Source organism: Narcine bancroftii, chromosome 7 (genome assembly GCF_036971445.1).
Source record: "Narcine bancroftii isolate sNarBan1 chromosome 7, sNarBan1.hap1, whole genome shotgun sequence".
NCBI classification, from domain to species: domain Eukaryota; kingdom Metazoa; phylum Chordata; class Chondrichthyes; order Torpediniformes; family Narcinidae; genus Narcine; species Narcine bancroftii.
Window position 1 is genome coordinate 6,568,320 of NC_091475.1, and position 26,012 is coordinate 6,594,331.

Below are 26,012 nucleotides of genomic sequence, written 5' to 3' on the forward strand. Positions count from 1 at the left end.
GGGCCCAGAGATTTGTAAGGAGAGGGAAAAGATTTAAAATGGCCCTGAGGGGCATCGTTATCACACCCAGAGAGGGTTGATTATGTGGATTGAGCTGCTGGTGGAAGAACTGGAGAGGAGTGTTTTATGGTTGATTTTTTTTTTAACTTTTTTTTCTTTGCTTATGTTTTTGGTCATCGAAGCCTTGCAGAGAGCTTTGAACCAATTTCATGCAGCAAGTTTTTATTTAAACTATGAATTCCTCCGTTGAAGATTTTGAGGATAAGGAGGAGTAGAAAAGAAAAGAGCTCGGGGGAAATCCAATTGACAGAGTTGGGTGGTGGGTTGCATGAATCTGTTTCAACTTCGACCAGACCCAACTGAGCCTTTCAGACATTATGAACAGAGGTAGCATTTTTCTGTCATTGTCTAAGAACATGGAATTGCCAGGAAAAAAAAGACTCATCTCTCCAGTTTGCCTTTTGACATCGTGATAACTGAGTTATTAATTTTCAGCAGTAAATAATTTAAATAATTTAATGATTTTAATAATTTTAATAATTTAATGATTTTAATAATTTTAATAATTTAATGATTTTAATAATTTTAATAATTTAATGATTTTAATAATTTTAATAATTTAATGATTTTAATAATTTAAATAATTTAATGATTTTAATAATTTAAATAATTTAATGATTTTAATAATTTTAATAATTTAATGATTTTAATAATTTAAATAATTTAATGATTTTAATAATTTTAATGATTTTAACAATTTTAATAATTTAATGATTTTAATGATTTTGATAATTTAATGATTTTAATGATTTTGATAATTTAATGATTTTAATAATTTAAATAATTTAATGATTTTAATAATTTAATGATTTTAATAATTTTAATAATTTAATGATTTTAATAATTTTAATAATTTAATGATTTTAATAATTTAATGATTTTAATAATTTTAATAATTTAATGATTTTAATAATTTAATGATTTTAATAATTTTAATAATTTAATGATTTTAATAATTTTAATAATTTAATGATTTTAATAATTTAATGATTTTAATAATTTTAATAATTTAATGATTTTAATAATTTTAATAATTTAATAATTTTAATAATTTAATGATTTTAATAATTTAATGATTTTAATAATTTTATGATTTTAATAATTTTATGATTTTAATAATTTTATGATTTTAATAATTTTATGATTTTAATAATTTTAATAATTTAATGATTTTAATAGTTTTGATAATTTTGATACTTTTGTTTCATGACTGATGTGAGATAACTCCAACAATAGAAAGCTTCTAGAACCAATATTGTAGGAACAACACCACCTCTTCTGTCTTGGGACCCTCCAAACAGATGGCATTAACATCAACTTCTCCAGTTTCTGTTAACCCCAATCTTCTTCCCCCTGTCTTCTTTCCTCTAGTTCCCTCTCTCTTCCCTTTGTCTCCTTTCACAGAGCCAACATCAATTCTCACTTTCCCTCTGATCATATTCCAATCAACACCTTTTGTTTGTCAGCCTCAATCCTCCCCTTCTCATTCTTTCCTCTTTCAGGAAGAGAAACAACACGCTGAACAGTCCGCTTTACGAGACGTTAAACGGTGTGATCTTCCTTGAGAATCTGACGGAGGTTAATCTCTCCACAGGGTTTCTGTTAATTTCTCTTTTTATCTCGAGTGTAGGCAGACAAGAAGGCAATTTACTCTTTCAGATCTTCTTCTTTTCTCTGGCAACTACAAATGACTCATTTAATATCCTTTTTAAGAAAGTTGCAGCAATAAAAGTTGGGAAATGACAAATTTCACATTCTAACTCTTGGCTGTACAAATGAATTGTTCTAATCTCCTCCTTTGTGCTCGTAATTATTTTAAAATGTGCCTTCCTTCACCGTTTTAATCTTGATTTATATCCTTCATGAGTACCTAGTGGATATTTTGTTTCTTATTTTCAGCAGGTACTGTCCTGCTGGATGCTTGACTCCGTTCGGTGACATCTCGGGAACTATTCCTCATGGGTATCGTGATGTAAGTATGGTAAAAGAGGGCAGCCTTATTGATGGCGATTGGCCAGGTGAAATAGCATACAACCTCAACATTCATCCATGCTCTCTCTCATCTGCCTTTCTAATCTGACTTCTCTCATCGACTTCATTATTGATTTTTGAAAGCCTTATTGAGGAATGAAAATTGTATCGTTGATTATCAGATTGCATCTATCCAAGATTTGTTTTTGTTTACCATGTGTCCTCTTCATGCATATGAGGTATTTGTGCCCTCCTGTGAGGTAGGGGAAAAGTTCATTGGTATATGACAATAAAAGCAGCCAAAGAATGGCCAGGTATTGGTGTCTGTGTTGGCCTTTCCTTCACCTAGGTTACAAGCAAAATTGCTCATGTCGATATTTTTCACCTCGTGCTGGCAAGATTGATGCTCAATTTCTCCCAACTTTTCCTGTGTTTTATTGTTCATATATGTGCTTGGGCAATTAGTGTGGTTTGTCTATAAATGTAGCTTCTCTTTTAAACAAAAAAAAGTTCACAGCGTACAGGACTAGGCTAACTGCGTGCACCGTGAACAGTGCATCATTTGACTTCATTCTGTTGTTTTGGCTAAAAGATTCAGCTTCGTGTTTTGATCATTGTCTCTCAGCAGCATTAAAATGTGTTAAGAGTCATGTAATATCGTAAGAATAAGGAATAATTTATGTAAATTGAAGTGATGTTGGTTGGTTGGCTTAATTTGCACCCCATATGATTTCAGATATTTGTTCTGCTCAGCTGAGGTTAGGAGTGAAGAGCTCTTCCATTTGATGTTTTCTGCAGCTTAATTGTGACGTTATCAATCTGATTTTTGGAAGTGTTTACTCCATCTTGTGCCAGTCACTGTTGAAGAGCTAAGCTTGCACCCCAAGGATCATATGAACTTTATTAATTTTAGTTTAACTTTGACTAAAATTTATATTTCAATTTTGGGAAAAGTAAATTTCAAATCTCCTTAAAGCAGTCCAGGATCAGGCACCTCTATTAAGTTCTTGGTAACCATAAAACATTACAGCACAGAAAATAGGCCCTTTAGCCCTTCTAGACTGCGCTGAACTGTTATTCTGCCCAGTCCCACTGAACTGGACCCTGACCATGCTCCTCCATATCCCTCCCATCCATGTACCTGTCCAAATTTTCTTAATTGATAAAATTGAGCCAGCATTCACCACTTCAGCTGGCAGGTCATTCCATACTCCCACCACATTCTATGTGAACAAGTTTCCCCTAGAGTTCTCCCCTTTCACCCTTAACCCATGTCCTCTGGTTTATCTCACCCGACCTCCATAGAAAAGGCCTACTTGCATTTACTCAATCTTTACCAGAGGTTCTCAACCTTTTTCTTTCCACTCATACCACTTTAAGAACCCCTATGCCATAAATGCTCTGTGATTGGTAAGGGATTGCTTAAGGTGGTATGTGAGTGGGAAGGGAAAGTTGAGAATCACTGCTCTAGACCCAATTGTTTCTGAAATATTTTGCTGGAGAAAAATTGTCATTGGACCATTTCCTTTGGAGTTATAAAACTGTGCACATAACAAGTTAATGAGGTACGATTAAAACAGTGGTTTTCAAACTTTTTCTTTCCACCCACATACCACCTTTAGCAACCCCTTACTAATCACAAGCACCGATGGTACAGGGAATACTTAAAGTGGTATGTGAGTGGAAAGAAAAAGGTTGAGAACCACTGATCTATATCTATCATAATTATGTATATCTCTATCAAATCTCCCCTCATTCTTCTACGCACTAGGGAATAAAGTCCTAATATGTTTAACCTTTACTCAAGTCTGGTAATATCCAAGTAAATCTTCTCTGCACTTTTTCAATTTTATTGACATTTTTCCTGTAGTTAGGTGTCCAAACCCGCATGCAAAATTTCAAATTTGGCCTCTCCAATGTCTTTTTTAAACTTTATTTAAGATTTTTATAACATGAATAAAATAGAAAGTTACAGTAAAAAGATTAAACATAAGATAATAAAAATTACAATACTACATCGGCAGACTAAATAAACTAAACCCCCCCCCCCCCGAATTAGTACACAACATTAATGACCTAGCTTAAAGTTAGTCCAACCCCTCCAAAATAAAGAGTGAAAGAGTGAAGAGTTAATAAAATGAACAATAATTATATATAAAAAAACCCCTTACACAAAAAAAGATAAAACATAACAAATAGAGATACTAACATCAAAAAAAGAAAAAAAAATTGTCAATACTAAAATATTAAACTTAAAAACATATTTAAATCAAACTTAAATGCATATATTTAGCAAACAGAGTCCACTTCAACCTATAAAAAGACACCCTATCCTGAATTGAAAAAGATATCCTTTCCATGGTCAAACAGAACTTCATCTCCAAATACCACTTATCTAAAGTTAATATATTTCTATCTTTCCAAGCAAGAGCTATACATTTCTTGGCCACAGCTAAAGCTAAATAGATAAAAGAAATCTGATAATCTTGTAGACCCAAATCAATTAATGATTGCATATTCCCTAATAAAAATATACCAGGATCTAATACAAGACAAATATTATATAAACTATTAAATATAGATTGAATACCTTTCCAAAACTGTTGCAATCGATCACAAAACCAAACAGTATGCAAAAAAGTATTAGCCGTCTGATCACAACGAAAACAGCAATCCGACTTACTAAGACCAAACTTTTTTAATTTCTCCAGTGTTAAATATAACTGATGTATAAAATTGTAATTAATCATCGCTAATCTAGCATTAACCAATTTCCTAATAGTATTCTGACAAATTTCCATCCAAGCTTCTTCAGCTATTATAAAACCTAAATCTTTTTCCCATTTCAACTTATCCTTATCCCAATCTTTTTTACCATCAGTTTCTTGTAAAATACAATTCAAATCAGATATATATCCCTTTTGTGGTATTGAAAGTACATATTCCTCAAAATTAGAATCAGGCAATAAAATCATATGTCGACCACATATCTGTTTTACAAAAGATCTTAATTGATAATACACAAATACAGAATTTCCACTAATACCGAATTTCCTTTGTAATTCATCAAAAGAACAAAAACATCCCTCAGAAAAACAATCGGATAAATTTTTTATTCCCTTCCTTTCCCACTGTTTCAAAGTAATATTGGAGACTGTAAAAGGAACAAGTTGATTGTTATATAATGGCAATCGTCCAGACCATTTATTTTTGAGCCCCAATTTATTAGGTTTACCTGTCCATAAGTTTAATAAATGCTTCAATATTGGGACATCATATGTTCGTAAGCCTCTCCAATGTCTTGAACAACTTTACCATTACATCCCAATTCCTATACACATAAACTTAATACTTTGATTTATGAAGGACAGTGTGCCAAAAGTTCTCTTTACAACCCTATCTACCTGTGGGCCACTTTCAGGAAATTATTTATCTGTATTCCCAGATCCCTCTGTTCTACTGCACTCCTCAGTGCCCTACCATTTACTATGCATGTAAACCCTACCTTGGTTTGTCCTTCCAAGGTGCAACACCTAACACTTGCCTGCATTAAAGTCCATCTGCCATTTTGCAGCCTATTTTTCCAGCTGGTCCAGATCCCCCTGCAAGCTTTGAAAACCTTCCCCCTTCCATTCCCCCCCCCGCAGTCCACTACACCTCTAATCTTTGTGTCATCTGTTCGCTGTTCACTGCCCTCCTACCTCTGCATCAGCTTTTTTTAAACCTTGAAGTACTTGGTACTGAAAAATTCTTGAAAATGACCTTCTACTAGGGATGCTCCCATCATCCACATTTGTACTACTGTTAGCAGACAATTGAGAAACAGGTTTTAGTGAATAGATGCAAATAATTCGATACCAGTTTTTGGAAACTGCACCTTAAGAAGACGATGAAGACAAACTCAAAATTAGTGTGACAAACTGTAAAATTGAGTACCAGGAAAACTGATGTAATTTCTGCATTGTAGCACGTCACACAGTTGCTATGTGTTTGGTGCTTGTTCATCTTACAAGAACCCGGCCCATGAACATCTCTTCCTGTTAGAACATGTACATTGGTTTTTGTATTTTTCCAGAGTTATTTGGTTACCGAGATGATTGCAAAGACTGGAAGGGGATGACTGAGTTAACGGGCCTCTTGTTTCGCGATTATTCAGCAGAAATGTCCTAATCCCAAATGGCGTGACTGCATTTATATTGCATGTGGATGCTTTCACCCAAGCTATGTGGATTAAGGTTGTGCTTTGTGGAGATGAAAGTTCTGTCAAATCTACACTGCTACATTTACTGTTAAATTATCGTTAACATATTATGCTGACTGCATATACCACAAAAGTCTCTAGCAAAATTGAATTTGCATTAAATACTGACTGTCTCAAATTAGAATCCATTGGACTATATTTTCCTCATCTACTCTATTCCTTGTTTTATTGGTGGCAGGCATCATAAAGTAAGCATTTTAATTCAAATTGAAGTCAGAGCAGTGTGACCTGACATTAAGGCAAGCTCTTCATCTGAATGCGCACAGGGTTCATTACAGGGTAGAAGAAATGAATTAATGGGTATGTATGGCTATTATAGAGACCTAGTTGTGAAGTGGGCAGGGTTGGGAATTAAACATTCTCAGATAATTAACATGGAGGACAGGTGAAATGAAAAAGAATGTAGGCTCGCGTTGTTTTTAAATGGGGGGGGTTGTGGGGGAAGAGTAGTGGACCAAGATCTTGGATCATAACCAAGAAGGAAAGCCATTTTGGATGAAGCTTACAAACAGCAAGAGGAGGAAAGCTTTTATGAGGATACTATATGGGCCACCAAAATACGGTAAAACCCTTGTTATTCATGCAACCGGAATATAAATAGGCTAAAAAACATGAAAGTTTAAAATTGGTGGCCCCTCCCCAGCGGTTAACTTGCCAAATTAAACAACCAGAAAATTCACTTATCAGGCCTCTACCAACCTCATAGGTGCCGTACACCTGGGGTTTTACTGTATTAACATAGAACAAAGTAGGAATCAAAAAGTTAAAAAGTGAAGGTCACGAGAAGTTTAAAAAAAAACAAGAAAGAAAGAATAAATAAAAAACCAAAAAGGTTAATACAAAAATCACGGGGAGCTTTTGACCATATAAAGCCTGGGTAAACTTAATTAGCAATATCATGTGAATTGCAAAGGAGCAATAATAAGGTGAGTGTTGGAAGACAATTTTTTAGCAAAGGAAGATTAAGGAATTGATAAGGAGACAAAAAACATGAGAATAAGGTTGTAAGAAAGATGAAAGCCAGCTGTTAGAGTTTCTAACAAATGTTAACGTGGATCCCTCAGATTATATAACCATATAACCGTTTACAGCACGGAAACAGGCCATGTCGGCCCTTCAAGTCCGTACCGGTTCACTTGAACAACTCCACTAGCTCCTCCGCAAACTCCTGAGGAAGTAGAGGCTTTTTTCATGATGCCATTGGTGTGTTGGTTCCAGGAAAGATCTTCCGAGATAGTGACTCCCAAGAACCTACATTTGCTCATCCTCTCCACCTCTCTGTTCAGAAATTTTATGATGTAGGAAATTATATTAGGGAAAAAGTGAGAGTGTATCTAGAATATTAGAAGGTTATATTTGCAAAGGATGTTCAGTAGATTGATTTCTGGGTTCTCCATTTGAAGTTTGAGAACAGATTGATCAGAACTGGTTGTCCTCTTAAATTTAGAAGAGTGGGAGATGGTCTGGTTGTAACATTAAATTCTTACAGAATTTGAAAAGGTAGATGTGGAGCTGATGCTTCACCTGGATGGGATGTCCTGAACCAGGGGTCACAATCTCAAAGAAAGGAGTTGACATTTCATGATTCCGAGAAGAAATTTATCCAACTGGAGGACAGTAAATCTATTCACTGAGTATATACAAAACAGAGATCTTAATGGAATCAATAGAACTAGCAAAAATAGCACATTTGTAAAATATTAGTCACAATCTTATTGATTGATGGAGTTGGCGCAAAAGTCGAAATGGCCTGAGGGGAGGTGAGATATAAACCAGAAGACATGGGTTAAGGATGAAAGGGGAAAAGTTTAGGGGGAACATTGGGGGGGGGGGGGGTGGGGGCGGGACACGGCGACACTTCTTCACACTGAGAGTGTGGAACTAGCTACCAGCATAAATGTGGGCTCAATTTTAACATTTAAGAAGAATTTGGACAGGTACAGGTAGATGAGAGGCGTACGATGGGCTCAACGGTCTGGGTGACCTGTACCTGCTCCTATTTCTTGTGTTCTTGGGTGCAGGTCAGAGGGACCAGGAGGGGAAAAAATGATTCAGCACATACTAGAAGAGCAGAAGGAGCTTATTTCTGAGCTGTAATGTTCTATGGCCTGCTCCTGTATTTGTTTTGCGTGTTCTACCTTCAAATGCCCTCAGGAGTATCCTGGGCATTTCTGCCTCTATAGGAGGTTGCAAAATGTTTGAAACAAAAAAAATCCCTTTCGTGCCTATTCAAGAGTGACTTTCTAATATTTTCCTTCAATATTTATACCCATGGATAAAAAGAGAATTTATTTGAAGCCAAATGCAAATCAGCTGGAGGAACTCACCGGGTCAAGCAGTGTTCGTGAGGGGAAAAAGAAACTTTTCATCAGGTCATTAGAAATGTTTGGGGGAATTAAAATGGTTGTCCACTTGAAGTTCAAGTTTAGACCCACAAACAGAGCCTGGGTGTTGAGAAAAGTTTTCAGCTTAACCAATGCAAAAGAGGCCACACTGAGTATAGCAAATGCAGTTGATTAGGTCCTGATAAAGAGTTTAGGCTCAAACTTTTAACCTTTTGTTTCTCCCACTGATGCTGCTTGACCCATCGAGTTCCTCCAGCAGATTGCGTTTGGCTTCAGGTTCCAGCATCTGCAGTCTCCTGTGTGTCTCTAGTATTTAAATTGGAGTGCTTTTTTTTTTAAATTGAATCAGTCTGTGCAACAACCAATTGGGATCACTTCCATTTGTGGGTAATACTGAAGTCAACTTTGTCTGCAACATCTGCACATCCAAGATCCAACTGCAGCAGCCACAGGCCTGTCAGCTAGTGATGATCTGGGCAATTGGAACATTTGCTTGAGCTACGCAGAAGCATTCACTTAATGAAGTTTATGTGATAATTCCCCAGAACCTACTCAGAACAAGCTGGATTCCAGCAATTTGCAGGCATGAGTCATGGAGCTGAGGGTATAGATTTCACCCAGACATGTTTATCCAGAGTGCTTATTTCACTCATTCCAGACTGGACATATCAGCTGTAGTCATGGAATGCCAGAAAGGGATTCAAAAGTTAACCAAATATCAAATGAATGGTGTCACTTTAGTGCAAACAAAGAATTGCTGGAGGAACTCGAAAGGTCAGACAACATCCATGGGTAGAAATGGTCAGTCAACGTTTTGGGTCTGAACCCATTTTTTTTAAGATGAAGATGAAATAGGTGAAACTACATACATAAAGAGGGAAAGAAGCTTGGGGAGGAGTTCAGTAGTGATAGAAGACAGGTGTGGGAGGTGGGGAGACAAGACAGGTAGAGGGAGAAGTCATTAAGGGGAGGGAACGGGGAAGAAAATATTAGGAAAGAAATAAGTGAGGGAGTAGATAAAGAAGAGATAGTGGAATCAGTTGGGGGTAGGGGTTACCTAAATTTAGAAAAATCTACGTTCGTGTCATTGGGTTAAAAGTGTCCAGGACGAATACAATGTGTTATTCTGCAAGTTTAGCCTCACCCTGACAATAGATGCAGCTAAAGAGAGGTGCGTCACTGTAAGAATGGTTTAGGAAGATAAAATGCTTGGCTACTGGAAGTTCATGTTTAGACCTACAAACAGAGTGTAGGTGCTTGGCGAAGCAGTCGCCCATTTGAGTTTGGTCAGACCGATGTAGAGGAGGACCCACTGGTTACATTGAATATTGTAGATTATGTTTGACTATGTACATGTAAAGCTCTACCTCACCTGGAAGGTTTTTTTGTATGTTCCTGGATGGAGGTGAGAGGGAGGAGATATACAAACAAATTTTGGATTTTCTGCAGTTACGGCAGGAAATACCCAAGGGGGTGGAAGAGTGAGTGGGGAAGCTGCGGAGTGAAAAGCGGATAAATCAGCCACAAACTCATTGAATGGTGGGATTGGCTCCACAGGGATCACTTCTTGGCCTTTTGGTTAAGATCAAGTGTAGGAATTGGCTCAACGGGTTGGGTGACCTACACCTGCTCCTGTTTCTTGTGTTCTTATTGAGCTGGAAAGGGGAAGATGTGGCTGTTAGTGAGATTGCGCTGAAGTTGGCAGAAGTATTGTGATGGTACAGATTCTATCACCAATGTGTATCTGTACAGATGGTCGTGTAGAATGACTGTGATTGGCTGAGAGTGTAGCCACACCTACTGGCAGGTCTTAAAGGATTGCTCCTAGCCAGACCAGGTCATTCTGGACTGGTCGACCTACTTGTGATACGCTCCAGACTTTTAGTTAATAAAAGCCTTGGTTTGGATCAACAAGTCTTTGGTTCTTTTGACGCGCTCTATAAGTATCGAGCTGATAAGACAAATGTGGAGGCTGGTGTGAGGTGGGGCAAAGGCAGTACGAGAAGGAAATGTGGGTGCAGGCTTTATCGACAATGGGGAATTCACATTTGTTAAAGTAAGAGGACATTTTGGATGTCTTAGAGTGGAAGGCTTCATCCTAGGGACAGATGAAATGGAGGTGGAGGAACTGTGACAAAGAGACAGGATAGGAAGAATTGTAATCCAGGTAGCTGAGAGAGGTGGTGGATTTGTACTGGATATCTGTGAAGATGGAGACAGAGGTTGAGGAAGGGAGAGAGGTGTCAGAAACAGTCACGCAAATTTAAGGGCCGGATGGAAATTGACAGAAAATTTAATAAAAATGCCAAGTTCTGCATGGGTCCAGGAGGTAAAACCAATGTAGTCATCGAGGTAGTGGAGAGAGAGCTGAAAGTGGTGTCCAAGGATGATTGGAACAGGGACTGTTGCACATACCCAAGAAAAGGCGAGAGTGATGGGGGGCACATTGTCTGCTCATTATTCCCTGGATCTGAGGGAAATGGGAAGAGGCAAAGGAGAAGTTATCAAGTGTGAGGACAAGTTCTGCAAAGTTGAGGAGAGTGTTTGTTGGTGGGGTCTGAACAGCTCTCTGTTCAAGAAAGCAGCTGAGGTCTTTCTGATGGTGTGGTGGTTGTGTAAAGGATAAAGATGAGGCAGTGGAGGCTGGAGAATTGGAATTGTTCAAGGTGCTGGAAGTCGTGAGTATTGTCCCGGGTGTAGGTGGGAAAGCATTGGACAAGCAGGGACAAGATGGTGTCAAGGTATGAGGAGAGGAGTTTAATGGGCCAGGAGCAGGCAGAAACAATGAGTCTGCCAGTACAGCTGTTTGTGAAGCTTGGGTGGTGCTGGGTTGGGGAACTATTGGATTGCATAAAATGGTGGGGAGCGCTGAGGTCTGTGATACCCTGGGCGATTATATCCTGATGATGGTTTGTGGGGTCCTGAACTCGGGATAGGTATGAGGATGTGTTTGGCCTCAGCAATGTATGTCAATATGCCAGACCACAACTGCTTCTCCCTTTGGCCATGATGGTGAAGGTGGGGTTGGTGCAGAGCGATTGGAGACCAGTGTGTTTAGAGAGAGCAACTGGGGTGGAGAAGTCCAGGTGGTTAATGTCCCATCGCCAATTGGACAAAGTCAAGAACGGTAAAATTACTAGGGGTTTAGGAGGTCTATTGGCGATGGGCCAAAGGATCATTGATGATGAACCATCATGTCAAACATAATTTGTTGAGATGATATTTTAGTAAACCTCTTCATTCAGAATCTCTGAAGAATACCCTCACTAAATTAATTTAGTGGCTCTAACCATAGGAATAACTCTTGCTGCAAATATTTACTTTAGAAAACAACAACAAAAATTTGTACTTGCAAGAAATAATTGAAGTCTATGAGATTGCTGTTCTCCTGCACAGATGATGCCTATGAGATAGCTCTTTTACAACTTCTTGCACCAACTGATTGGGCCAAATCATGATTTTCAAGTAACAGCAGTTCAGCCAATGCACATGGCAGTAACAGCCTGTGTCTTGGATCTGCCACTGCACTTGGATATGTACATCTTTACTGTTGTGTAACTCAGTCCTGCCTATTTAATTCCTTAACTCTCGGTCTACTGCGTTTAGTACAGCTCAAATTAGTGACTAGTTCTTTACTTAATGCCTTTTCTTCATGCAATGCCAGTGATTTATACAGAGAGAGCTACATTTTAAAATTCTTTAACTGCTGTCACAGAATAGTGGAACCCAACATACAATAAGTCATTTGGTTTGGAACCTCTTTGAAGTCTATATCCATTTAATTTTTAATTTGGAGATGCAGCACGGTAACGGGTCCTTGCATCCCGCGAGTCTGCGCCCCCCCAAATACACCAATTAACCTACAAACCCTGTCCATCTTTGGAAGATGGGAGGAAACATGAGCACCCAGAGGAATCTCACACGCAAACTCCTTACGGTGCCGGATTCAAGTCTGTAATTGTCCTCCGCTAACCATGCTGCTCCCACACTAAGCACTTATACTTTTTTTGAATATTTTATTTTAAAAGACTCAAGCAAATATATACAAACGATAGAAAGTTTATTATCGCATATAAAATGTAATAAAAATATTCCCCCACCTTCCCCAGATATTAAATAAACCATAAAAGGCAAAGGGGAAAAAAAAAGAAAACTAAGTGGCAACAAGAAGGTGTCAAATATTCTGGGGTAAGAGTAGAAAAAGATTTAAGCAATGCATATGTTAAATTATCTGCCTTTCCTCTGGAAGATAGAGGAGGACTTGAGCAGGTGGAGAACTCTGGCCATAACATTACTGGGGAGAGTAAATTGTATCAAAATGAAGGCGATGCCAAGACTGCAATATCACTTTCATTCCATTCCATTCCCCCAGCGCTTCTTCAAAGTGTTCAATGCATGTGTCAGAAGTTTCTTGTGGAATGGGAAGGTGGCTAGAGTCTCCATGGAACAAGTAACATGGGAATATAAATTAGGGGGTCTAAAACTACCAGATTTCAAAATATATTTTTGGGGTGCCCAGGTGAGGTTTATTGCTTCACTATTTAAGAAAGTGGGGTGGGGGGGGGGGGAATCCCTTCCTGGGCACAAATTGGACTACTCACAATAGGGGAAAGGACAGCAGGAGAATTTATAAATAAATGGAACACCAAATTATTTTCCAAAAAGACAAATAACCCCATATTAAAACATATTTACCAAATATGAAAAAAAAACATCAATATATTGGATTGAAGGTGGGGCTGTCTCCTAATACACCCTTGACCCAGAACAATTTAATACCCATGACACTGGGCAACAAGATCCTGGACGCCTAGTGCCGGGAAGAGATCAGGTATATCGAGGACTGTTATGATCAAAGGCAACTAATGTCATTTGAAAAATTGACTTTTAAATTTGGGTTACCTAATAGAACATTTTTCTGCTTCCTACAATTGAGACCTTTCTTAAACAAATTAGGACAAACAATGACTCTGCTGGAGCGTAGCGCCATAGAGATTCTAATTGGACGGGGGAATGTATTTAAATTTATTTTTAGAATGTATTTTGTACTCCAAAGTGAGGGATTATACTCTGAAACCGGGATTATATGGTGGAGGGAGAGATGAGAGTTGGACTTGGGTACAACGATTAATGAAAATTGGTGGGAAGACGTGTCTAGTCTAAACAGCATGACAAGGATTATCAATGTTGGATACATGCTAGTGCAGGTCAATTTCCTGCACTCACACTGCAAAAATTAGATAAATCGAAATCAGGAATTTTGGATATGTGTTTCAGATGCAGTGTAGAGGTTGGGACCTTTATCCACTCCACCTGGCTATGTACGAAGGTGAGATCATTCTGGGTAGACCTGGGAGACATCTTAAAAAAGGAAATTCAAAAGTGGAGTTTCCACAAGACCCAGAATTGTTCCTTCTGGGAGATATTAGGAAAATACAGTTTAGACTCCGAATCATGGGTCCTCTACCGGCATCACCTACGGCTCCTAGAACACTTCCATCAGCGCTGTCTCCGCTCCATCCTCAACATTCATTGGAATGACTTCATCACCAACATCGAAGTACTTGAGCTGGCAGAGTCCGCAAGCATCGAATCCATGCTGCTGAAGACCCAACTGCACTGGGTGGGTCACGTCTTCAGAATGGAGGACCATCGCCTTCTCAAGATCGTGTTCTATGGCGAGCTCTCCACTGGCCACCGAGACAGAGGTGCACCAAGGTAGAGGTACAAGGACTGCTTAAAGAAATCTCTTGGTGCCTCCCACATTGACCACTGCCAGTGGGCTGATATCGCCTCAAACCGTGCATCTTGGCGCCTCACAGTTCGGCGGGTGGCAACCTCCTTTGAAGAAGACCGCAGAGCCCACCTCACTGACAAAGGAGGAAAAATCCAACACCCAACCCCAACCAACCAATTTTCCCTTGCAACCGCTGCAACCGTGTCTGCCTGTCCCGCATCGGACTTGTCAGTCACCAACGAGCCTGCAGCAGACGTGGACGTACCCCTCCATAAATCTTCGTCCGCGAAGCCAAGCCAAAGAAAAGAAAAGAAAGAAACAGTTTAGACTATCCAAACACCAAATTCAATTTGTGAAGATCGCGTTGTCGGTAGCCAGGAAGATGTTTAGCAGTTGCGTGGAAGTCCAACTCTCAACTTAGTATTACACGACGGAGTACCCAAATACAGAGTGGCGTTCCCTTGGAGAAGATGACTTATAACTTGAGAAGGAAGTAGGGCACATTCATTGAAGTGTGGCATGAGGTACAGAGATGCACAGATTCGATCTCTACCCCCCCCCTTAAGAAAAAAAAATTAAGATACAAACCGTCCTGACAGATAACTAAGGAAGAGACTGAATTAATGTTGTGGTACAGATGATGTGGGTTTTAATTTTTAGATTTTAATTTTCACTTTCACTTTTTTTTAAACCAGTACTTTTGAAAGTGTCTTGTTTTAGCTGCATTCCTTTTGAAAGTTATCATTGAATTACTACTGTGAGAGAATATTTCAGATAATTACAAATTATTACATGAAATATACTGCTTTTCCCTTTCTGGCCCTCACCACCCCATCACTGTATTTTAAAAACGTGCCATTGAGCTAATAGCCGACCGAACCAGTTTCTTCTCGTTTAATTCTAGCTATTTTTGAACAGCTACGCTTATCCCTCACTCTGCAGATAGCTGTCCTATCTTCTCTTGTTTCTACATTTGGCTGAACTCCATTTTGACTGCTCTTCCTCTTCTTTTCCAATGGGACTCCCGCTTTTCCTTGTGCACTCTTTAAACTTTCACGCAAACCAACTAAATATTTGCAGTCTCGGTTTCTAAATGATACTTACTGATAAATGTTCAAATGGAGTAAATTGAAAAATGTCGAAACCTTTCTACGGGGAGGGGGGGAGAAATTAGAAGCCTTTTTTAAGCTGAAGCTGACAAACCCAGGAGAAAAGTGAAGATGGCCGGAAAATCTATCAAATGCACCAGAACAAGGCTGAGTCAGAAACCTCCAATCTGTTGGGACATTTCAGAGTGGAAAATGCAACGAAATGTAATTTGTATTCTGCCATTACTCACTCTGATATGATCCTTGTTTATGCTAAATGGGGTTTTGTAAAATGTGATGATACAGCGGCTGGTTCTATTTACCCACTGCTATATGTGGTCACACTTAGAATCCAGCAACATTCCTAGCAGAAACAGCCAGGATTCAAACCTTTGTATGAATCATTTCTAGTGATGAGACCCACTGGAAATCATTTATCTTGCACTCTTGACATTGGTTTATGGACATCTGGAGAAGATTCATTGCAATTTATCATGTTTCCCTCAGCAAAATTTAAAATAAATGGCTTAACGCCTGCCTTGAAATAACAGACAAACGAGTGCTGTGTGAATGCACGTGCTTACCCCTATCAGTAATCATTCCTGTCCTTGAATTCAGAGAATTTTTTTCTTCATCTGGCTTGCAAAAATCTAGTGTCACCAGAGGGAATAGGATGCAAATGTAATCAAATATCTAAGATGAAGTAACATAAAGAATATGTGTTGGAATTTTCACATTGCAAACATTCTGAGCAAAGCCTCATAACACGCGAAGCAAATTCTAATCCATACTTCAAATGGAATTTAAAAAGTAACTCTCTCATTAAAAAGTTCCGTACAGGAATGTTAAGTGCTTTAAAACATTGTTTATTGTCTATTTTTTTCAGTCCTGTGAAACTGGGTGAAGGTATGAACAACACTGTTGGATCATGTCTTTGCCCAGAAAAATGCAATTTAGAGACCATCTCCAGTAATTCTAATGGGAAAAACAATGAAATTCATGGCATGCACATAGATTTTTTTTTCATCATTATTTACTTCACTCCCCCCCTTCCCCCCATTGTGGTTTCTCATTCTGCACGTTCGTTACCTTTCTAATATCATATTATTTCCTTGCCTCTCCCCAGCTTCCCTCCCTTTTTTTCCATTGATATTACCCCCCCCCCCCCCAATTTCATCTCCATAAAGTGCCCTGACCATTTCAGTCTGTGGATGTTGCCTGACCTGCTGAGTCCCTCCAGCTTCCCATTGTTTGCACCTTTCCCCCAGTACTCAGTGGCACACTCCGTCATCAATATCCTATGGGGTCACCATAGAACAAAGGTTTAATTGTACCAGCTGTGGCGCCACGAGCAGGCCAGAAGCTAGTCATTCCAGCGCCTCACCTCTAGAGCCCCCAAAGCCTTTCAAAACTTTCTATCTACTCAGCACGTCAAGAGTATGATTAAATGAGTTAAGCTCATTAAGCTCAACGCCATGTATGCCTCTAAATTGGCACTGCATCCATCAATTTTATTAACTCCACCACTATTACACTGTGTCTGCTCTCTGTACAGATGCAGTAATTTACCAAAGCTTGCATAACATTACACCCAAATTCATGTTTTGTCACTTCTGAAGGGCAAGAACAGCAAGCACATACATCTATAAACTTCTTCCTGGTTATACAATGTTCTAAATTGGAAATATAAACCCATTCTTACATTTTTCCTGGTACTGTTGCCTAAGAGCATTGTGGAGTGCATCCAGTCAGATCGAAGGAGGCAGTTAACCCTTACATTCTCAGGAGCAAATTAATACATCACACATGTAGTTAGAAACAAACTGCCACGTAGCTCTGCAACAACTTTCTTGCCCCAGTCTTACTACTCACCAGTACTTTGTCTGGCTTGCATGTGTTGGACATCTAGACCCTCAAACTCAGAGTTGAAATGAATGAAAAGGACATGAGAGTTAGTTGGTGTTTTCGCTTTTCTCTCCATTCAGTTTTAGATGCAAGAGATTGTACCCCAAATAATGTTGAAACCGTTCTCTCAGCAGTTTTAAGAGTGGACGTTGATTCTCTCCACTCCCTGTGCTCAATGGCATTGGAAAGAATGGGTGTTGCTGTATTTACAAAATGCATGGAATTACAACCCTCTGATTATCCCCTCATGGTCGGGACTGGACGACTGAATGACTGAAGAATTGGACAATTGTTTTTTTTAAAAACTGCCCAGTAGCAACAGCAAATCACTTGTAACAATGTTTAAACAAGGGAAGGCTTTTTAAGCATTAAAATAATGCTTAAAAAAAAAATTGCTGGCCACTGCCAATCCCTGACACGTCCCCAACGCCACCAGCAATCACCAAGATCTCCCAACTGCCGATCCCAAAAAAAAATCCCAACCACTGCTGCTAATCCCCGGGCCGGTGGAACACTCAACTGGTGAGTCAGCCGCCGATCAACGACACCTCCCCAGCCTGAGGTCCCTGCTCCTGCCCGAGAGGTGCTCTCCTTGATGATGCCAGGACAAGGGATTCTTCCGACCGCTGGCAGCTGGGAGACGGTGGCGCACAGTTTGAGAGAGAGGTTTGGAGGGAAAGTCAATGGGGGGGGGGGAGAGTAGGAAAAGAAAAAATGGAAAGAGAGAGGGGAGGGAATTACATGAAACGAGGACAATCGTCATTTCTAACTTCATTGTTGGATTATTTTTTTTCAATCTGTGAGGTCAGTTCGGCTCCAAAAAATTTCGGATAAATGATTGTTTCAGATATCCTCATTTATCCAAAAATGTTCAGAGGCAAAAGGAAATCACTTCTGGGTGCAAATAATTTCGGATAAATGAGGATTTTGGATAATCCAATTTCAGATAATTGGAGTTGTACTTGCCCCCACTACTCCTTCAGCACTTCCCCCCCCCCCCCCAAAAAAAACTCTCACAAAAGGCAAACACAGCAGATGCACAGAAACACCACCACCTACAGTCCCCTCCGCCCCATGCACAGCATCTGACTTGGAAATCTATCACTGGTCATTTCTCATTGCTTGGTGCAAGTCCCCCACTACCCTCTCCAACGGCGCTCTGAGAATAACTCTACACAAAGAGTCTTAGTAATTCAAGAAGGTGAGAGGGCAATAAAAGCTGGCCTTGCCAACAATGTCCAGATCCTGTAAAATGAATACAAAATTAATTCCATAAGATAATACTTCACTCTTGCCAACAACAGCAAATAGTTTCTGAGGAAATTGCATATTTTTATCTTTTCCAGAGGCCGGTCACTGTTCGTGAATAAGGTCTTCTTAAAATTAATTTGTCTTTTGATTCATTGTTTCCTTTTGTTATACTATCATTGTTTAATTGTACTTGTGTTCCACAATAGAAGTCTTTATTCCCCTATAACTTGCTTCTCAATGACTACAGGGATACGCAGGTTCCAAAAATTAATTTAAAAAAAATCAAGTAGTCCAGAAAATTCGTGGTGAATTATATCAGTGGATTTAATCTTGAATAGATTTAGTAATTGCATTAAACACTAAACATTACATGTTTGCTTTGGAACAAAAATCCTGGAAACTCTCACATCTTGGGGTGACTTTTTTTAAAATTTCTTTTCGATTGACATGGCTTATTTCCTTAAATTATCAAGTACAAGTATATGTAGCAATTTGTAGACCACATTCAGACAGTGATGGATGAGTGGCTGTTAAACAATCTCATTGCAGTTGTGCACTGACACTTTTAGTACCGGCACACACACTTGCACAAAATAACGGGAAGCTGTGGAAAGCAGGTGTGTTGTACCTCCTACCATCCAGTGGAAGTGCGTCTGTTACATTATCAGAGATATTTCCACGAAGCTACTTCGTCAGAGAACAGCTGAAATCTATCTCACTAATGACTAGAGGAGCAGTGGTATGGACCCAGATTTAATTGGCGGCAGACATTTAACATCAGCTTATGAACTGTATTTAATAAGTCTGCTCTTTATCAGTAATATCCTATAAAATTTAAAACTTTCACACTTTCTGAGAGCAGCTAATGACTAGGGTTCAGAGCGGAAACTGACCCCGAATCCCATGGTCGAAACAAACTGCATTCGCCATCTTTCTCCAAGAATCATGGAACTGCCCGAGAAACTGTCAGTGTACGGGCTGCTTAGGCACTGCACAGTCAAAAGTTGGAAAGAATTTATAAGTACAAATTTAAAAAACGCCACCAAAAGATGCTTGATTTTAGTTTGCATGGTGATCAATTAAAAAAAAAACTAACATTATTAAATTGCAAAATTAGTCAGGAGTTTTTGAGAACAGGAAAAAGGCCATTAGGTCTGTCATGCTTGAAAAAACTTGCATGATTGGAGAATCACCCTTGTGGCAAATTTGCAGAAACCCTGGAACAAAAAAAAATGTAACAATTTATACTAGTCCCTAAAGGTTCATCTGAAACTGAGCAGGAAATTGAGAACATCCCTCTGGAAATTCCAAGATGCTAGTTTCTCTCATTGATTTCCACTCCAGTGCTGTCTTTCAATTACTTCCCCTCCCAAGAATTCTGACCAACTCTCGGAGATCTTCCGCAGTGATACCGTCCACAAACACGTTAGCTTTTGTTCAAAAGCAGATACTGTAATTTGCCTTTTTATTCTTAAATTCCCAGTCCTTATTTGATATCAGTTATTAGAACCCTTGGCCGCTAGCATTTGAATACTTTGTCAAAATCAACAGTACTTAAGCAAAATAAATAATATCTTTAGATAAGAGCCATTGCTCAAGCCTGTAAATTATTGTATCAATCTGCAGTGAATTAATGTAAAAACACAACACTGGAGAAACTCAGCAGGTCAAACCGTGTACTTTATGTAGGAAAAATAAAGTTACAAAACCAACATTTCTGGCCTAAGCTCTTCATCGAGATGTGGGCAGGGCCTAAATAAAATGGTGGGTTGGAGGGCCAGGGGGATGGGAACAGCCCATAGGCGGATAAGGAAGGCAGGGTACACCCGCAAACAAGGGGAGGGGGATGGAGAGCTGGAGGAAAGAAGGCAGAGGGATGAAGAAGAGAGGGAGAATGGGGAATAGGCTAGCAGAGACTGGAGAATTTGTTAATGCCTTCCAGTTGGAGAGTTCCCAGACTGAAAATTAGGTGTTGCTCCCCCAATTTATGCCTGGTCTTGGTTTGACAGTACACAAGGCCATGGACTGACCTGTCAGCGTGGGAGTGGGGTGCAGAATTGAAATGGCCATTGTCACTGATGTGGAAGGTGCTCAGCAAAGCAACCTCCCAGTCTGCATCCTGTCTCTCCGATGGGGGCACCGGATGCAGTAGATGACATGCTAAGATACACAAGCTTTACTTGGAAGAACTGTTTGGGGCCCCCAATGTGGTGAGGGAGGAGGTGCGGGCGCAAGGTTGGCACTTTCTGTGGTTGCAGGGGAAGGTGCCAAAGGGCTGATTAATGGGAAGGGATGAGTGGACGAGGGAAGTCACAGAGAGAGCGGTCCTTGCAGAAGGCGAAGAGGAGAAGATGTGTCTGGTGCTGGGATCCTGTTGTAGGTGGCAGAAATTATGGAGGATAATGTGTTGGATGTGGAGGCTGGTAGAGTGGTAAGTGAGGATAAGGGGAATCTTGTTTTTGTTCCATCTGAGAGCAGAGGGGGCCAGGATGAGTGGGAAATGGAGGAGATGCGAGTAAGGGCTGAATTGATGGTGGTGGAGGGAAAGCCATGTCTTTGGAAGAAGGAGGACGTGTGGAAGGAGAGAAGGAAGTTGATGATATGCATAGTAAATGTTGATTGTCATTTATTTTTCAGTCTTCATTACTATGTATGGCTGGTGTTCATGCTGGTGTGGTGTCGAATTTTCTGGGCGGCCGCATCAATGTTGTGATCAGTAAAGGAATTCCATACTATGAAAGCACTCTTGCAAATAATGTCTCTTCAAAGCTGTAAGTACCCCAATGAATTCCACTCTCTTTCAAGAGGGGAGATTCAAAATTGTGTAATGTTCACACTTATTTGAATCGAGAAAAAAATATTTGTGCTTGTATGAATAAAAATAATCTCCAAAAAAGTAAGAGGTTGGTATTGGATGAAATGTTTAAAATTTTACACCTATTGGCCCATCCATTCCTCTTTACCCAGCAGGTTCACCTTTTTAACCTGTCCACCAATGGGCATCCAACCCCTGCCCCCACGGTCCACACCTCTTCTCGAATAAATCGCCACCCATCAACCACCCCAAGATCTGGAAACTTCGATTGCCGTCCCTGCATGCCATCATTAACCTGGTTGCAGGATGTTAACTGTTTTGGTCTGCAGCCACTTTGCGTGTCCTGAGTACTGAGTCTCTCCATCAGGGAACTATTGTTCCAACTCTGTCGGAAATAATGGGCATAGTATGACATTCTGCTGAGCGTCCAAGGCCACACCCAGATGCTTCATCACTTCCCCTCCTTTGATTTTCTGGCCATAAAGCCAGCCACAAGCAAATATTTGGCACATAGAAACATTGGAGGGGAACAATACAGACAGGAACATTTCAGTTCTTTGAGTCTATGCTGCACGTTATAAATGTGGTCCCACACCCTTATTCTTCCCCTATATCTGTACAATTTATTTACTTTAAACTGTAAAATAATGTCATCTTGGTGCATTAAAGAAGGAAGTTCTTTATTGGTTCTTTTGACAGTCACATCATATCTGTGTCATTTGGTTTTTGAACTTTTCATTAATACCTCTCGCATCACTCTGGTGAGAGTGGGCAGATCTCTACCATAGGCTTCCTTTCTTAATCTTGCCATTAACTATTGTCTCCAAAGAGCTTAATATAGTCTACACTTGCCGATGCAAAACATTTGCCCATGTGCCAAATCAGTATGATTCCCTTTCCTTTATCCATATAACTTCTGAAATGTATCCCAATCTGGAATTGTTGCATTCATCTCTGTGGTCATATTCCATGACTTGGAGAACGAATCTCCAAAGAAATCTTTCAAAAGCAATGAGATTTCCTTCATCACTGTACTATTAATATACAATGTCCATGCTTGAATGTTTAAAACGGACACATGGAATGCTAATTCTACCCTAATGCTGGTGTATGAGTTAATCTGTCTCCCTAATTTTTCCAGAGGTCCATTATCAGCGAGTCTGTTTACATTCAAAACTAATGGTGAGTATTCATTCAACGAGGCCATCTTTAAATGTATACATTATACTTAGCCTCAACTTTTCACCTTCTCAGTTTAAATTGTGAAGTCAGTAAGAAACTTGTAGTTCTGCCATTTGTAAAAGAGTACTATATCCTGTTTTGATATAACACCAGCTCCTCCCTTCAAAATATAGACACCTTGGTTTACAGATGTAGACACATTTCCTTCTGCCTATTCTTGAAGTCCGTGATTCATGCTGGGGACATTTCCAAGGGATGTGGCAAGGTTGTCGTGCTTTGCTTAAATATCTATTTTAGGTTTTCAAGCCTTAACTTTGAGTATCAATAAACAACTTTGCATCACTGCTGTGTTACTCATTATCCACAAACGTGGATTTTCCAATGAAATATGATTAGCTGGGACTTGACTGGCTTCTCTTTCCCACTCAATAGCATAGACCAATTCTCCAATTCTAGGGTTATGACTGTTCTGTTAGTTAGAACTTCCACATGACTAGTGTTTAAGCATTTGCATTTATTTATAGTGAACAAAAGCCCATTGTTTTTCTTTTGTTTCTCGGTCAAATTTTCAATTGATCAAATAATTTTCAACTGCATCCTAGAGTAATATAACAGAAACAGGCTTGTCAGCCCAACTCTCCCCTGCCAGCCAAGTTGCCTTTCTGATCTAGTTATTTAACCCATGTACCTGTGTAAATGTAATTTAATAGTTTGTACCTGCTGCTACCACTTTCTTTGGCAGGTTATTTCACATATCAATTCCCCTTTGTGTGAAAATCCTAACACTCGAGTCCCTTTTAAATCTTTCCCTTCTTTAAAACTATACTCTCTAGCTTTTGACTCTTCTACCCTGGGAAAAATTCTGAACATTCACCGAATCCATGCATCTCATGATTTTAAATACCTCTGCAGGATCACTCCTCAGCTTCCTATTCCCCTGAGAAAATATCCCCAGCCTATCCAATCTCTATATCTCAAGCCTTTCAATGACAGTGAAATCTTTGAAAATCTTTTCTGCGCCCTTGAAGCTTGAAATTGATTCTTCAGTGGGTGTCTTCAGCTTATCTCAGTTTAATTTGTGGTTCTCTTTCATGTGGTAAACAATTTAGAATTAAAGATACTCCAGAAAACAATCGGAACTGTAAAACATTAAGCATTTCTGAGGTCTTTACCTATTGGGGAATTATGAATTTTCTCAGGAGAGAGGATGTTAATGGGAATGACACCAAAGATTGACCTGGTATTGAGTACTTCCTTCCCTCTGGCTCTAAATAGAATGTAGTCACATCAAAGAAAAATTCTGCCTTACTGAAGGATAACTTGTTTGCTATCTCAGCTGCAGTAATAGCTAATTATTATATGAATATAGGGTACTTGCTGGTCAACATGCACATGATAGAATGATAGAGGAGACTCGATGGGCCTACTTCTGCTCCTATATCTTGTGAACATGCTTGTCTTTTTTTAATTATCTTGTAAGGCTTGATACTTTAAGTAAACTTGCAAGTTGATGATTTCAGGTGTTTGCTATGTGGCCTGTAGGTTGCTATGGAACGCTGGGAATGGAGTCTGGTGTTATTAGAGACAGCCAGATCAATGCATCTTCAGTCCTGCAGTGGCATGATCCTTCGGGACAGTTCCATGTTTGGGGGCCAGAAAGAGCACGCCTGAAAAAACCTGGCTCCCCCTGGGCTGCATTTCACACTGATGAATCCCAGTGGTTACAAATAGACTTGAAGAAAGAAAAGAAAATAACAGGTGGGTTAATAGTAATTGTCTCATCAGTGGAGGTTGAATTTGTGTCTACATCTCTTGGTTTCAGATGCAATGTTTCAACGAGGCAGCCTCCTCTCATTTTTTACCCTACCTAATGCAGTCTAGTGTATTGTCTTCCTTTTCTCATTTAATTCTCTTTCATAATTAGCTAAGTTTATTATTCGCAAAACTTTCATTGATAATGTTAAATGAAAATATACAACCATACACCCTCACAGGTTGATGACATTTGCCTCAGTCTTGCCATTCCACTTTATCCAATTCCTGGCCATTTTCACTATTTCCAAATGCTCATTGGACGTTAAGAGCAGGGTGAGCTAATGACGACAACTCAAAACAACATGATTTCACTTTTAGCATTACTTCACACTTTCAATTTCTAATCTTTAATTTCTTTGCTGGACTTCTCCATTATATAGTTATTCAGAATCCCTTCACCCATGTCTTCAGTCGCTGCACCAAAGCCTGCAACCCAATCATTTGTCACCCTCCCTCTCCAAAACCCTCCATGGCCATATCTGAGCTACTGCAATGTAACCCTATGCACCCTCCATTTCTCTCATCGCATTCCCCTTTCTATCAGTTTGACATTGCTTTCAGCCCTCTTCTATTTCCTGATTTTTACTCAGCTTCATCTGCATCACATCATGTCTTTTTTTTAAAAATTTTTTATTTTTCACACCATAAAACACGTTAGCCATGATATTCACTTTTTCATTTTCACACATATACAGTGACTTTTTCTCCCCCCCCCCCTCCCTCCTCCCAAGCCACCCCCCCACCCCCCCCTCTCATCCATTTTAGGTATACAATCTAGGTTGCATTAAGTCAGTCAGACAATGTTGTCATTCAACAAAAATACACCAGAAATTCTACTGAGTCTATTCTTTTCTTTTCTTCTCCTTCCTTCAACTTAGGTAATGTTTGTTCCCGGTAGGTTTTCGCTATTGTATTTAATGTAAGGCTCCCATACTTGTTCGAATATTTCAATATTATTTCTTAAACTATATGCTATTTTTTCTAATGGAATACATTTATTCATTTCTATATACCATTGTTGTATTTTCAAATTTTCTTCCAATTTCCAGGTTGACATAATACATTTTTTTGCTACGGCTAGGGCTATCTTAACAAATCTTTTTTGTGCATCTTCCAAGTCAATTCCAAATTCTTTATTTTTTATGTTACTTAGGAGAAAGATCTCTGGATTCTTTGGTATATTGTTTTCTGTTATTTTATTTAATATCTGATTGAGATCATCCCAAAATTTTTCTACTCTCTCACATGTCCAGATTGCATGAATTGTTGTTCCCCTTTCTTTTTTACATCGAAAACATCTATCAGATACTGTTGGGTCTATCTATCAGATACTGTTGGGTCTGCATCACATCATGTCTTGATGGTGCTTTTATCTTAAGAATTTCATCTTTGAAATTTGACTAAAGACTCTAGTTTTGTCTTTTTTCTTTAAATGGAATTTTGAAACGAGCAGGAAAGCAGGTTAAATGGTCTCCTTTCATTCTGTGACCTTGCTGTTTGAGATAAGGAGGATCCATAACCAGAGACTGAATTAGCCAAGAATAGATGGTTTAGGGAGAGATGGTGTGAATTTAATAAAGGG

At 39.2% G+C, this 26,012-nt stretch overlaps 1 protein-coding gene across 6 annotated transcripts in view; it reads left to right on the top strand.

Annotated features, from left to right (window-relative positions):
- Positions 1-26,012, top strand: part of dcbld2 (discoidin, CUB and LCCL domain containing 2) — a 90,609-nt gene that overhangs the window by 41,280 nt on the left and 23,317 nt on the right. For all 6 annotated transcript variants that reach the window (XM_069888698.1, XM_069888700.1, XM_069888701.1 and 3 more), the window contains exons 5-8: positions 1,960-2,032; positions 21,256-21,389; positions 22,575-22,615; positions 24,158-24,373. In XM_069888698.1, coding sequence (XP_069744799.1) covers positions 1,960-2,032; positions 21,256-21,389; positions 22,575-22,615; positions 24,158-24,373 — 464 coding nt within the window. The remainder of the gene's footprint in view (positions 1-1,959; positions 2,033-21,255; positions 21,390-22,574; positions 22,616-24,157; positions 24,374-26,012) is intronic.